Source organism: Zea mays, chromosome 9 (genome assembly GCF_902167145.1).
Source record: "Zea mays cultivar B73 chromosome 9, Zm-B73-REFERENCE-NAM-5.0, whole genome shotgun sequence".
Classification (NCBI taxonomy): domain Eukaryota; kingdom Viridiplantae; phylum Streptophyta; class Magnoliopsida; order Poales; family Poaceae; genus Zea; species Zea mays.
The window spans coordinates 24,343,531-24,358,180 of NC_050104.1; the positions used below are offsets into that span (position 1 = coordinate 24,343,531).

Genomic DNA, 14,650 nt, shown 5'->3' on the forward strand with positions numbered 1-14,650 from the left:
GGGGGCCATCATTACCCTACCCCTAGCTAGCACAGGCTACGGGGAACAAGACCGGCGTCCCATCTGGCTCGCCCCGGTAAACAAATAATGATGGCGCCCCGCGTGCTCCATGACGACGACGGCTCTCAGCCCCTTATGGAAGCAAGGAGACGTCAGCAAGGACTCGACAGCCCCGACAGCTGTCCTTCCGCAAGGCTCCAGCGCTCCTCCGACGGCCACGACATCACATGAACAGGGTGCCAAAATCTCTCCGGCTGCCACGACAGCATGTACTTAGGGCTCTAGCTTCTCTCTGCTAGACACGTTAGCACACTGCTACATCCCCCATTGTACACCTGGGCCCTCTCCTTACGCCTATAAAAGGAAGGTCCAGGGCTCCCGTACGAGAAGGTTGGCCGCGCGGGAGAACGAGCCGACGCGCAAAGTCTCTCGCTCTCTCCCACACGGACGCTTGTAACCCCCTACTGCAAGCGCACCCGACCTGGGCGCAGGACAACACGAAGGCCGCGGGTTTCCCCTTTCGCCTGTCTCCCTTCTTTCCCCCCTTCTTGCTCCGTCTCGCGCCGACCCATCTGGGCTAGGACACGCGGCGACAATTTACTCGTCGGTCCAGGGACCCCCAGGGGTCGAAACGCCGACAAATATATACAAGAGAACTTTTGGGCTGCGTGCCGGGCCACGATCTAGGTGGTCTAGGCCCCAAATCCGCTCCTGTTTAGAGTTGAGTTTGAATATGGGTATGATCTCCCATACCCATATTCTGTGGTGCTGCCACGGGTTTTTGCTACTTCTCGCGCATCTGCAACCGCAAACATGAAACAGAGACAGAGATCTTTTTTCCTTTAGTTTTGTAGCCCTCTATTAACGACATGCTTGAGAGTGAAGTATTTTTGCGATTTCTAAACAATACCATGATTTTTAATTCTCCAATACTTTATGCCATAAAGTGTTTGGTTGTAATTCTAAAAACTATGTTTTTAAAACTATGGTATTCTAGATACCATGGTATTTTTGAAGTATTAGAAACTCCACTTCAACCCAAAGTTTTATGGTATGACTATCTTTTGTCTAAACCATGGTTTGCAATGTTGTATATAAATAATGTTTCTCAAAATCATTGTATTTTTTGAGTTGTCAAAACTACAGTATTATCATGATAATTGCAAAGTATAGTATTACTAAAACATATTTTTGAGAAACATTGTTACCCAACATGCCCTAAACTATCTTTAGGAAGCACATAATCCCATTCATTTTGTATTTTTCCCTTTCCGCATTGGGAATGGAAGTCCACATGTTCTTTGTAAGGAGCTTTCCGCAAATCTGGATTCCTATATAATCAAGCTATCATGCGTATGCATAATTTGCATGCGAAGAAAGATAAGGTATGCACGATTTAGGGTTTAAACAACGACGATTTTTCCCGTCGCAACGACTCTATATTTTATATTCACATTGATTTAGACGATGTTCACATAAACAGTTCTAAAGCAAAATATTTAGCTGACAGAAATCGATTCTGATGACCAGAATTCGGCTACAGACCAAAACAAACATGACCATTGATTCGCTAATATCAAACAACAAATATGGACAAAGATTTTTTTAACTTGTTAAACTTGTTTTACTACTATAATTTTATTTTTCAAAACTAACTAATTTGGCCGTGCCAATTTTTTATGAGGCGGTCAAAACCACGCTAACGTGTCACCACTCTTGCCATGGCAGGCCTGCTAGCATAATAGGTCAGCAAATAAGAACCGTACTTCTTACTTAGTTTTACAATTGTATATATACATATATTATATAATTTCTTGACCCATGTAATTTGCACTCCTGCTTACTCTGATAATTGCGTCTATATAATTGTTGTATGAAACTTTCTCAACTAGAATTGAAGATTGTTCTTAGTAATAATTGTTGTTTGTTTAATATATTTTGCGAGTTGTAAGAATGGATAGGCCTGTTAATAAAAACAACAGTAAAAAATATCAGAAACGGACCTATACGCGGTCATAATTCAAAATTTGTCCGCTAGAAATTATATTAGATAAATTTCTAAGCTTCGTAGATAAAGTGGAGCCTGATACAATAGTGGAATATTGTCATAGAAGTATAAACAAATACTCTCTGCGTCTTAATTTATAGTTTGTTTGACTTTTTTATCACACTTAAAATATATTGTATGCTAAATAATATCACAGTAAAAATTAATATTAATTATAATTTTTAAATAAGACGAGTCTATCAAATATAGAGTAAAAGAACCAAACGAATTATAAATTGGAACGAAGCGAGATCAAAACCAAACCTTAATATCACCTGATAAGCAAGTAAAACACAATATTAAGTAAAAACACAATAAACATATACATTTATCATGTGGTTCAACACTTCAACTTACTATAAGAGTTGATTTAGTGGCAAACGATTTGGAGGGATCTATGGAGAGGAAATCTCTTGCTATTTAATTTTAAACTAGGTATGTACCCGTGCGTTGCGACGGCGTATAAATTATTCGATAAATATTAGTGCACAACAATTAAATAAAAACGAACAACATATATATCATCAACCCCATATCTCACAAATTAACACTAATGACATAAAATTTGTGTGCAATTCAAATAGTGATAAAATACATTGATATACAAAAATATTATATGTTATTCTATAATTTTATTATCATCATAAAAAGTGTACGTTTACATATCTTAAAAGATATATAAGATTGTACATGTGTTTTGTCATTGATAAAAAATAAAACGATAAAAAAGGGACAACAACAACAACTGGGCACATACTTGAATAGCATACCCTATTAGTCATGCCCATTAGCAATTACCATGTACTTAGCATTGCCGGATTTTATGAACTTTATGAGGACTGGATAGATATTTTCAAAAGCAACATCTCATCTCGCACCTGGAAAGAGAAAAGGTTGGACATACTCTAACGCGATCGTAAAAAACTGAGATGTACTCTAATGATAATGAACTCAAGAAACGACCGCTAACATTAACTCTTGTCACAACAATCTTGTCGGAAATAAAAATCAGCAACACGATTTTTGGCTGCTTCATTCGATAGATCAAGCCAGGGAAGAGCTTTGCTTCATACTGGGAAGTGAAAGGTCGAGCAAAATGTGAGAACAGTAGCAGAAAAAATCAACAAGGTAATTGAGAGAATTATGTTAAAAAGAATGAGGAATGCAACTTACCCTTAAATCAATTCACAATTAAAATAAAGAGAGGTCAGGAATTTGTGTAGCAGCCTGATAGATGAATTGGGAAAAACAGTGATACCCTTAAATCAATTCACAAAAGTGTGAAGATAGACATAGTTGACTCACAATTAAAATAAAGGGAGATCACGAATTTGTGTAGCAGACTGACAGATGAATTGGGAAAAAACAGTGACACCCTTAAATCAATTCATAAAAGTGTGAAGGTAGACAACTGTGTCGCAACACATTTTCTTTCTAATTTAACAATTTACCGCGACTAAGAATGGTATTAGATCGGAGTACTTTACCACATACACAGAAGTTCAGGATAGAGACACCGAACTGAAAAAACACAATGTATAGAAGTATGGACTAATAAGACAAAGGATAGGGCTAAGGGGATTGGATCACCTTGAACAGGTTAATCTTCGTGATCTGTCAGGAACGACAACACGTTGAACGGATTAACCTGGCATATAGGACATAGTTTGAACCATCAAATTTTTTGGATAAGTCTACAGTTTCATATAAAAGGAAACCATGGATTTTGAGGTCAGGTAGATATATTTTTAGACAAAACTCTAGACATCATACTGCATATCATATTAATGTTTGTTAAGAGAGGTGTGTTGTTTAGATTTGACTGACTGATGATTTAAAAAATAAAAAATCTAACAAGTGCTAAAATAGCTCATGTGGTACACCCAATATACAAAATGTCGCGCAGGACACATTGCCACAAATATTGATTCAACTACAACTAAAACTTTATTTATTTACGGAAAGGTTCCTCTGATGATAAAGCTACAGTCAATTAGAGAAAAGAAAATATATAAAAAACTTAGAAACACAAACCTGAAATTGCCAGATGAATAGCCACACGAGTAGTTCTCTATTTTGTAAACCAAGTCTGTTTGTGTTTCAGAGAGGTGTGGTGTTCATATTTGAGCGCTCAGAGAGGTGTCTTCCATCTTACTCGAGCATCGCAAGATCCGGGCGGGGTTGGCGGGTAGAATGGGAAGAATGAGATGGCGGGGTGGTCCTGCACTTGCGATGGGATGCGGGTCGATGTTGGTCCTGTGCACTGGATGACGACGAGGGGATTGAGTTGCGATTCCTTCCATAGTGGCGAGACGTGGATTCAGTTTGGGTGCGGAGGATATGGGCGGGGCATCCGCGGTGCATGGGAACAACGATTGGGCGGGGTGGTCCTGCTCACGCAGGTCGTCGGCGATGGGATTCCTGCGTGCTGGATTGCTGCGAGGCGTGGATAGCGGCGAGGGGATGTGTTTTCTTCTGTGGCAGTGACACGATTTTTCCTTCCATGGCCGATTGCGGCTAGGACCATGCGAATGCAGGGGTAGTGAGGGAGGGTGCGTACGGTGTGAAGAAGGGAGACACTAACATATGGGTCGTATGCGTCGTGAGAAGGCAGAACTGTGCACCACGGTCTACGTTAGGTTCATAGAGTAGTATAGATAGTAAGAGATTTCCCTCCATGGATTCCCTTTAAATTCGTTACTAACAAATCAACCCTAAACGAGCTGAGCTAGTAGCACGAGCTAGTAGCACAAGTACATACAAACCAGACTGATACACATCTTCTTTAATGTCAGCTGTAGCTGCAATTCAGAGAGACAAAATATTATAAAAATTATATAAGGCAATACATATTAGAGCCAAACAAACATGCTTATCAAATTCAGAACCTAATACACATTAGGAACTGGGTCATCAAATACAACGATCAGTAGACTGGTTAACTACAATAATCAAAACTCCACTAGCATGTAAGTGGCAACTGGGTCATTGCCCCGTCATTACAAAACATCAGTTCACTACCATCGCTCCCACAATCCATCATCTCTGACCGCAATACCCAGCCAGCCTAGCTTCCATTCCATCACCGTGTCATCACACGACTCACTCGCTACTTCGCTAGACACTACACCTCGGCAGCAGCTTGTAACTCACTCACTCACTGGGTGCTGCTGAGCTGCTGAACCACGGCCTCCATGGTCGGCCGCTGACCTGGCGTCTCGCTCGTGCAATACGCAGCAACAGCCGCCAGCCTCGCCGCCTCCGTTCTCGAGAACGCGCCGTCGAGGTTCGCGTCGACCAGGCCGCCGAGGTCGCTGACAGCGGCGGCGCCGACCTTCAGCTGGGAGACGTCCCTCCTTCCCGTGAGGACCTGGAGGACCACGACCCCGAACGCGAAGACGTCGCTCTTGTCCGTGAACCGGCCCGTGGCGGCGTACTCGGGCGCGAGGTAGCCCATGGCGGCGCTCGCTTTCAGGGCCGAGAAGACGACGTCGTCTGCGAGGAGCTTGTGCAGCCCCGGCACCGAGAGCCTCGGCGCCAGGTGGTGGTCAAGGAGGATCTTGTCGGCCGATATGTTCTGGTGCACCACCGGTGGCTTGCTGCCCTTCTTGCTGTGGAGGTACTCAATTCCTGCAAATTAATGTGCAAAACTCGATGAACAAGTTAGACAACTAAGACGCTGATACGCATCAATCTTCGTTGGGATACAGAGTGGGGATGATACCTTTCGCAATGCCTCTGATGATGGAAACTCTTGTAGGCCAATCAAGAACGGTAGCACCGGAAGAACCATCCTTGACGTCCAGATACCGCGACAGGCAGCCATTAACCATGAAGTCATACACGAGGAAGCATTCCCCTCTCCCCCTGGAGCAGCAGAATCCCCTCAGGCTGACAAGATTGTCGTGCTGTAGGAGGGTGAGCATCTTCAGACCACGCAGGAAATCCGACTCCTCTTGCTTGCAGCTCGTCTTGCTGAGGCTTTTGACAGCGACTACCGATCCATCCCGAAGGATCCCTTTGTACGTCGCGGCGGCGAAGCCACTCTTCCCGAGCAAGTTCACGTCGGAGAAGTACTGCGTCGCGCACTCTACCTCCTCTAGGTTGAATCTGAAGCTATCACCAACTACTTGACCGGGTGATCCAACACCAGCCCCACCTGCAGACAACGGGTCCCAGCTGTTCGAGTACTCGACGCTGATCAAAGGAGAGGCGCTCCTTCTGCAGGCTTCCTTCTGCTGGAAATGGTCGGTGCTGAGCCTGCTATCAGAAACCTCCAGCGAGCTTCCGATCTTCTGTTTCTGCCGGCGGTACCAGGAGAACGCAAATAAACCGCAAAATGCAGCACCGATCACCGCCGCGACAACAGCGACGATAAGAACTCCTTGGGACGCGTTTGCGGACTTTGAGCAGCTAGCGCCTGAGCAGCCGTCTGGATTTGCTGATTGAGGCACCTGCCTTGTCTTGACAGTACCGTCTGGTCCAAAAGGCTCGGGCTTGCTGGGCTTCAGGCCATCCTCTGAAGAAAGGCAAAGCTCTAGCAAACTGAAGCCAGCGCCACAAAGCCCTTTGTTATTCATATACTGGAAGCCACCATTCAGTCTCCTCAATCCTAGCATCCAACACAGAATTGTAGTGGTTAAAATACCATGAAGACTAACAAAAAAAAGTACAAGTTTCAGAAAGGCTATGAGATTATTACCAACAGGGACACTCCCAGAAAGGGTGTTGTTGCGAACATCAAAGACCTCAAGCAATGGAACCTCAGCAATCTTGGATGGGATTGAACCAAACAGGCTGTTGAAGCTCAAATCAAGCCGTCTCAGCTGTGTTAGCTCACCAAGGGTTGCCGGAATGGCTCCATCAAGCTGATTAGACTGCATCGCGAGCACGGTTAGCTTATTCAGGTTGCCCAGCTGGGGAGGTATGCTGCCTGTCAACTGATTGTAACCAAGCTGCAACACTGCAAAAGGGTAGTGAGAGAACTATGTAAATTAATTTATGGCATTGCAAATCAGCACTTTTGATGTTAAAAGACCAAACTCATCAGCTCTTTTCTGAACTTTCATGATAGACGTGACCATAACCTGGCCTACGCAGCTAGCATGTGGACTAATTGCATGTGCAAGTAAACAAATAAACCCCTGTGGCATCCAAACGATACTCCTAGTCGAATGCCCATTAGGATACAAAATATTACTATAAACCTAGTTCTACAAAACACCAAAACATGAACAGAAGAACGACAGATCGACATTGGTGGGGAAGACCTAATCATCAAAGCCGTATCCACATGTATGATTAGTCCCGGTTCAGATTTCACAAAGAGCAGAAAAAAAAGGTAACACAAAGAGCTCAAAATCAAGTCAAATCGAAGAAATTCCTTCTGTCCTGCTGGCAAACGTTCTGTATCTCAGCGACAGATCCAATCTGAAGCCACGCCGCAAAAATAGTCCCCTCAGAAGCAGAAACAAAAATATTGAGTAAAATATACCGGTGGCCAATGCTTCAACTCTCAAAGAAGCTCGCACAGATGTGCACGAATAAAATAAAATATAAACATTTGACTGCTACACACTGCTCCAAAAGAAAACCCAGAATAGAAACGCAAAATCAGAGAGTGGTTGGTGAGAAGTATACACATGACCCGTTTCAAAAAAATAACCGTTGCACTGATTGTGGCATGTAGGTGCTGGGTGCAGCACCTAGTAAGAAGCGAGTGCATAGCGGTTGAATTTTCACATTGATGGGCAACTGCTTTTCGCGCTTTCTGCTCACAAATACTCTATCAAACTCTAGTACTATACAGTAGCAGACGAGTAAATGAGCCACCTAAAAACAAAACTGACTTTAAGATGTCTCCATTCTGCCAAAAAAAAACAGCAAGAAACTGACGAAAAATGGAATAACCATTTTCGCCATTTGAAATACGGATCCTTTGTACCAAAACGAGGAAAGAACGGCCATGGATAGTGCAATGGTTCTTGAATCGCTGAAAATGGAGCTTACGCAACTTGTACTTAAACAGTGCCACTTTGGTTTGAAAAGAAAGCAAGATATCCAGCATGGAAGACCCCTAAAAGGATTTCTGTAACTTAGCAAAAGGTGAAGTAGCCCCTTTATAAAGGTCAAATGGAGGAAGAGAACATATTCCTCCCCCAGTGTTCAAATCCGAAATACGAACGAGCTCAGAATGTCAGGCACGTAAACCCCAGTCACCAGGCAAGCGAAATGTTCACTGATTACTGAACCCAGGAAAAGCCAACCAAGAAGATGTCCTTTATCCAACTTTCCACCCAGAAAAACCCGAGAATGAAGGCACGGAAAGCTCAAAATCTCACCTTGGAGGTTGGCAATGGCAGCAATCTCCACGGGCACGGGCCCGGTGAGATGGTTCACGTCGAGGTACAGGTCCGTGAGCTCGGACAGCTTCCCAATCTCCCGCGGAATGGGCCCCTTGATGCCGTTGTAGTGGAGGTACAGCCCCTGGAGCCGCCGCAGCCCGGCGACCGCCGGCGGCAGGGTTCCCGAGAGCCCGCGGCCCTGCAGCGATACGGCGGTGACGCGGCCGTCGCGGCCGCAGGTCAGGCCGACGAATGAGCCGGCGCATGGGTCGCCGGAGGGGTCCCAGGAGCCGAGGACCCGGCCGGCCGGGTCTAGCGCCCGCTTGAGCGCCGCGAGCGCGCGGGCGTCCTCCTCGTTGCGCGCGGAGGCGCCGAGGACGGAGAGGAACAGGAGCAGGAGTGAGCGGAAGCTCGTGGTGGCCATGGGAACAGAGGGGGCTTGAAGTGGCGGAGGGAGGACCCGGACAGAGTGATGTAGAGTGAGCGGACTGTGACAGTGTGACTGTGAGGGGAGGGCCTGATTCCGCACGTTCGTGCGCCCTTTGTCTCGTTATAAAGTTTTGAATTTTGCTTGTCACAGGTATTTTAAGCCTAAAATTTCAGATATATTTTGTTTGGAATTATAATCTAACCAGATTATATAATCTAACATTTTTAAATAAACACTTATATAATCCAAACAAATAGTTTCATAATCTAGAACAAGGTGAGTGTCCGTGCATTACAACGGGATCATATAATACCAATAAAAATAGGTATAACACGGAATGACAGGTTAACTTTGCAGCGTTAATAAGTAGTAGAGATTTTACCAATGAAATTACACGGAGCCTAAAAGAGTAAAATTTGTTGAAATTATATGGAGAAGGGGGTCACATATGGACGATGTGCACATAAAGGGGTGATTAGAGTTGAAGCGGGATGTCTCGCACCACGCGTATGGACACCGAGGAAAGCGGCGACACGACACCGCGCAACGTGCTGACGAGGAACTTGAGCAGGGAGGAGGTCTGGACCTTGAAGACGTCTGGGAGGGATGTGTGCAGGGAGCGGAGGCAGAGGTCGACATGGCACTTGGAGTTGGCTTGAAGTCGATCACCACTTCATCCTCCTCCACCTCCAGGAGAATCACTCCCTCCTTCTCCTCCTGCAATAGAATCACCCCCTCCGCCTCATATCTATAAATAATTTAAGGAAATGACTGGACTGAATCAAACGAAGAAGAGAAACAAAAGATAAGAGAGATTTTCGCTCACCAGACAAGGATACCAACAACACTCATGTAGTGTTTCCCCCTAGGTAACAGGTCAGTTGTACGATACTGGATAGTTACAACAACCTGAAAATCATTGATAAGTCATATGTATATACAACGGATCTTGGTAACAAACCACATGCTCCCATGAATTCAACTTGTGTTGCTTAACTTAAAAGGGTTGTAGGTGCTCACTTCTGGCTCTGCTAGACCCATAAACCAGAAACTGTTTATTAGGATCTTTGATCTTCAGATGACAGGAAACAAAACAAAAAGTTACTGGGTGGACATTAACATCATTTTCTACGGGGGGGGCATAATTTTTAAATGGTAAATCTTGCCGGTCACACAGGATCCGGTCGTTTTCTAACACATCTGTAGATTAGAACATCATTAGGAACCTAAATTCAACAAAAAATCGGAGTGGAAGCGGATAAAGGCATCTGTGGCTACACTGCCCCAAAAGAAAGTTATTTGTATCACTGTGTAACACAATGTCAGGTAAGAGCAGGAGAACAATAAAAGCATGGTATTATGTTCTCGCTCGATTAAAAGTATAGTTTTTCTAAAAAAATGCATAATACATCCACAGATGCATACATGACACTACTCTACTGGTATTTGTTGTATTACACACAGCCATGGAGCCACTTCAGCCACCTAGATTAATACTACACAGAAATAGTTGCCGAAATACATGCTGAAGTGATGTATCATTTCCGATATAACCAGGTAAATAAAGTATCTAATTACAGAATCAGCAAGAAACTTACAGGTCAGCCAATGGAACCATTCCAGATCCATGATAGTTATCTATCTGGAAGGACCTTGAAGAAACAAGAGTTTTTGCAGATAAATATTTCTCCGAGCTAAAATTATCTGGGTCAACATCTAGCTCTCCATTCAATTGAAAAAGCTACTTTCCTATTGTGGTTCAGCTAGAGCTTTCCCGGTAACTGAAATGGGAAAAATAAAGACCATGTTATTAACTAAAATATGGAGATCTTAAATTACGCAATAGAAATTATTGACTGTACCTACCAGTCATGCATTTGTGAACGGAGTATGTTCATAGTTAATACCATATGCATGTGCTTCTCCTGCACACTCAAACATCCATATGTTGCCATACGAAATAGTGCTTCTAGAGCTTGCAGCCTAACTGCTTCTGTATCATCATTCATCATGTCCATCAACAAGTCCAAGGCCTTCTCCGTGTACTGAGTAGAAAACTTTGCCAGCGCTCCTAATAATTTGCAGGCAGTTCTTCTCACCTATAATGTGAAAGCAATAAAATAAAATAATTGCAATTTTAGGAAAAATGATACTACAAGATAATGACAGAACCTCGTAAATTCATCTTCAACTCCATGGGAAAAAAATCCCAGCAGCACAGGGAATTTTTAGTTTAGGAGGTAATTTTTGCCCGTTGATGATAGAAACACCCATCCTGTCAGTTTTCATGACCTTCTTTTCTAGCGATTGTAGCAAAACACCCTCAGAAACTCGTTGAATTTTACCAAGTGCAGCGAATGCTTCCATTCTCACCTATGTGCACATGTCCCTAGCCATGGAGCTTAGCTGAGTAGAGAAGAAAGAGGAAGCATAAGCATTGCAGTGAAATGAAGCGTGCTATTTACAGATAAAGTGTTTGTATATTTTGTTATTTGTTAAGAAAATTTGTAAAGAATACTTCAACACTATAGAATAAAGTACTTCAATATTAGACATTATTTCAGGTTCAACACTTTCTCTTTATAATATCACATGGATCTCTGCTGATATGAATCCAATGGTAAGCAGTGGGAGGCATGTCTTACTCACAAAGAGAGATTAAGTTCCTGACAGATGTGAGTACACTTTCCCTCACAAAGAGAGACCTTATAGCATTCAAAATTTCTCCCAAAAGAAAGACATCATAGACTGTATAACACTTCTCAGCACTGTCTACCATTGTCCACCAGTACTTTTGAGGGGTATCCAAGTCATTTTGTCTGATCCTTAATTTGCGAATTGTGGAAAAAAATGCACACTCTTTGACAGTATTACTTTATTCAGAAGTCAAGAAACAAATAACAAAGTAAAAACCATGTTGTCGGTACCCTAAATTAGAGGTACCCTCTCCTACAGCATGAAGACGCCACACCCATGCAACGTCTCCTAGCCACGCGGAGGACGGCGCCTGACCCCACCGCATGGGCAGGCCAAAGGGCGCCACGTGGCAAGGAAAGACAACACATCCTAGTAAGTCCGGACCCCCACAGAATGACACCGGACCCCTATACATATAAGTTCGGAGTCTCCGGGTAGGTCTGAACCCCAGTAGAGTCCCGGAACGAGGAGGACCCTGGTATGTGCAGGGGTCCGGTGCTGACACGTGTGCGGGCCTTGCCCTCCACTTTCCGCTCAGACGGAGTCCCACTGCTTGTGGCCCATGACATAAGCTACCGGGTCGAACCTGACGTGAAGTCATGCAGCCCCTGCATTTATTGAGGAGAAGACGTGCCGCCTGCCACTGTGCTGACGGGCGACGTGCCCTCTCAGCATTTAATGCGTCCCATCCCATCCGCTGGCAGGCGGTGTCAAGGTCACCCAGCAGGCGGCGCACCTGCTAGGTCTGCTGGCGAACAGTATGACCGTGCCAAGCAGCACACTGTACTCATCATCCCTTCTGCAAGAAGCTTCCCCTGTACGCCAAGGATACGCAGATCTCAAGCGTCAGGGACAAGAGGATTGTCTCGACAACATACATTAGTGGCTCCAAGTGCTATATTCTTTATATTCCTGGGCCCACATGTCGGGGCCTAGTGCCTTTGTGCATGCCCCCCTTCAACTATAAAAGGGGAGGCATGCGACGTTACACACACGCAATCTTAGGACACACCTTAGACTCGCAAGCTCTCAAGCAATACATCTCACAGTGGAGTAGGGTATTACGCTCCGGCGGCCTGAACCACTCTAAATCCTTGTGTGTTCTTGAGTTCTCCCCGTTCATTCCAACGATCAAGCAAAACGCCTAAGCCCCTCCTCATCTCAGGATTTAGGGCGGGTGCACTCTGCCACCCGGCCGGAGATTTACTCTCCGACATTTGGCGCGCCAGGTAGGGGCCCAGGCATTAGGTTTTCGCTTGATCCCTTGCCCAAGCATGATGGTGCAGATCATTGAGCACCGCGCCGAGACTTCGGTTGACTTTGCGGTGGAGGGAGAAGTTGCTTCCTCCACACCGCAGGTTCCCAGTCACCCGGCACCAGTCACTCCTGCTGTGCACGCCGCACGGCAGCACACGATAGCGCAAACGTCCCGGACTCCATCAAGGGCGTCTCCGGGGGCGTTGTCAGCAGCCAGGGAGTTGTTGCGACACCCTCCAAGCTCCACGGCTTCACCAGGAGCCATGAAGCAAAGGCGGGACGACGTCGACCGACTGCTCAGTATGGCGCATTCTACCTCGACCAGGTCGAAGACGCGGTCATCCCGGCGCCAACACGAGGCATCAGCATCGGTGCGCTTGCTCTCAGTAAGGGGCGCACAGACCAATGGCCTCCGGGCAGAGCTCAACCACAGGCGTGCGGGAGAGGACGCCCGGGTATCCTTAGAAATGGCACGCGAGCGCCACCAAAACATCGATGGACGCGACCTTGATCAAGACTTCGTTGCGGTTGCGCCGCATACACCAATGGGCACCCAGTCCCAAACGGGTGTCCCCTTGGCCGGTGTGGGCTGCGCCGCTCTTGCGGATCACCTCCGTGCGGCGTCCTGGCCACCCAAGTTCCGGCCGTACCTACCGGAAAAGTACGACGGAACGACGAACCCGTCGGAGTTCCTGCAGGTGTACGTTACCGCCATCACGGCAGCAGGTAGAAACACCGTTGTGATGGCAACATATTTTCATGTGGCCTTGTCTGGACCAGCCCGGACCTGGCTCATGAACCTCACCCCGGGATCAGTCTAGTCCTGGGAAGAACTCTGTGCGCGGTTTGTGGTGAACTTCGCCAGTGCTTATCAATAGCACGGTGTGGAGGCCCACCTCCATGCAGTGAGGCAGGAGCCAGGGGAGACCCTCCGGAAGTTCATCTCCTGCTTCACCAAGGTGCGAGGTACGATACCTCATATTTCTGATGCTTCTATCATCATGGCCTTCCGACAGGGAGTATGTGATGAAAAAATGTTGGAGAAGTTGGCCACGCATGACGTGGAAACTGTCCCCGCGCTTTTCGCTCTGGCCGACAAGTGCGCCAGAGCCGCCGAGGGCCGTGCATGGCACTCGGCCCCACAAACTGGAGCTGCCCAGTCGGGTGGCTCGGGGGCCGCCCTCCGGGACAGAAAGAAGAAAAAGAAGGACCGCGACTACCAGAAGCCACGGTCCACCGCTCTGGTGGTCGCAGCAGCGACCGGAAGCCAGGGCGACCACAACAAACGCCCGTGGCCACAGAAGGGTAGCAGTGGTTCATGCCTGGTGCACCCGCATGGTCGCCACAGCGCCGTGGAGTGTCACGAGATCATTGATCTCGCAAAACGGGTTAGCGAGCGGCGCGAGCAGTCTTCCAAAAACGGCTCCCCGCCTCGCCGCCGGTCCGGCAAAGAGAAGGTGGACGATGGCGAGGTAGCCGCGGCTGAGCGGGACCTCGGGTACCAGTCGCCCGAGGGGGACCTGAAATATATCTTTTCCGGAGGCTCCTACTCCGGTGAAGACCACTAGACGGACCCCAGAGGGACCCCGTGTTCCCCGGTCTACGGAACTGAAGCACGCCTTCCTTCGGAGGCCCTTCCGGATCCCCCACGGGTCTGGGTCGCAAACAGGTACATGCAAAAGTGGCCACAGCCAGAGATGAGGGCTCCCGTGTCAAATGCAGGTGGGAACCCTAGGTCGGGACCTAGCCCCATGGCAAGTACCATACCAAGGGGGGCTCCGCAACTCTCCCCCAGCTGGGAAGGACCCTTCAAAGTAACGGGAGTGCGCCGACCCAGAGGCAACCATCTAGCTACAACAGGAGGAACACCTTATC

General features: G+C 46.6%; 1 protein-coding gene and 1 long non-coding RNA gene across 2 annotated transcripts in view; both read right to left on the bottom strand.

Moving 5' to 3' along the window:
- Positions 1 to 4,875: 4,875 nt before the first annotated feature.
- Positions 4,876 to 8,409, bottom strand: LOC100272330 (Putative leucine-rich repeat protein kinase family protein). The gene is made up of 4 exons (NM_001146814.1): positions 8,389 to 8,409; positions 6,750 to 7,010; positions 5,772 to 6,659; positions 4,876 to 5,677 (listed from the first exon to the last, which is right to left on the bottom strand). Exons 2-4 carry the CDS (start codon positions 6,928 to 6,930, stop codon positions 5,205 to 5,207), a joined length of 1,542 nt encoding a protein of 513 aa, NP_001140286.1. The 5' UTR covers positions 6,931 to 7,010; positions 8,389 to 8,409; the 3' UTR covers positions 4,876 to 5,204.
- Positions 8,410 to 10,821: 2,412 nt separating this feature from the next.
- LOC103638119 (uncharacterized) overlaps positions 10,822 to 14,650 on the bottom strand; it is a 35,593-nt gene continuing 31,764 nt past the window's right edge. The window contains exons 2-3 of the long non-coding RNA XR_558571.2: positions 10,994 to 11,227; positions 10,822 to 10,920 (exon numbers count right to left, since the gene is read on the bottom strand). This is a non-coding gene — a long non-coding RNA (uncharacterized lncRNA). The remainder of the gene's footprint in view (positions 10,921 to 10,993; positions 11,228 to 14,650) is intronic.

Bases quoted from the DNA above. Each gene is read 5' to 3' on its own strand.
- LOC100272330 (NM_001146814.1), bottom strand. From the start codon at position 6,930: ATGCAGTCTAATCAGCTTGATGGAGCCATTCCGGCAACCCTTGGTGAG. The intron at 6,660-6,749 runs GTAATAATCTCA...GTTGGATGCTAG, and splicing joins TTCTGGGAGTGTCCCTGTTG to GATTGAGGAGACTGAATGGT. The intron at 5,678-5,771 runs GTATCATCCCCA...ATTAATTTGCAG, and splicing joins CATCAGAGGCATTGCGAAAG to GAATTGAGTACCTCCACAGC.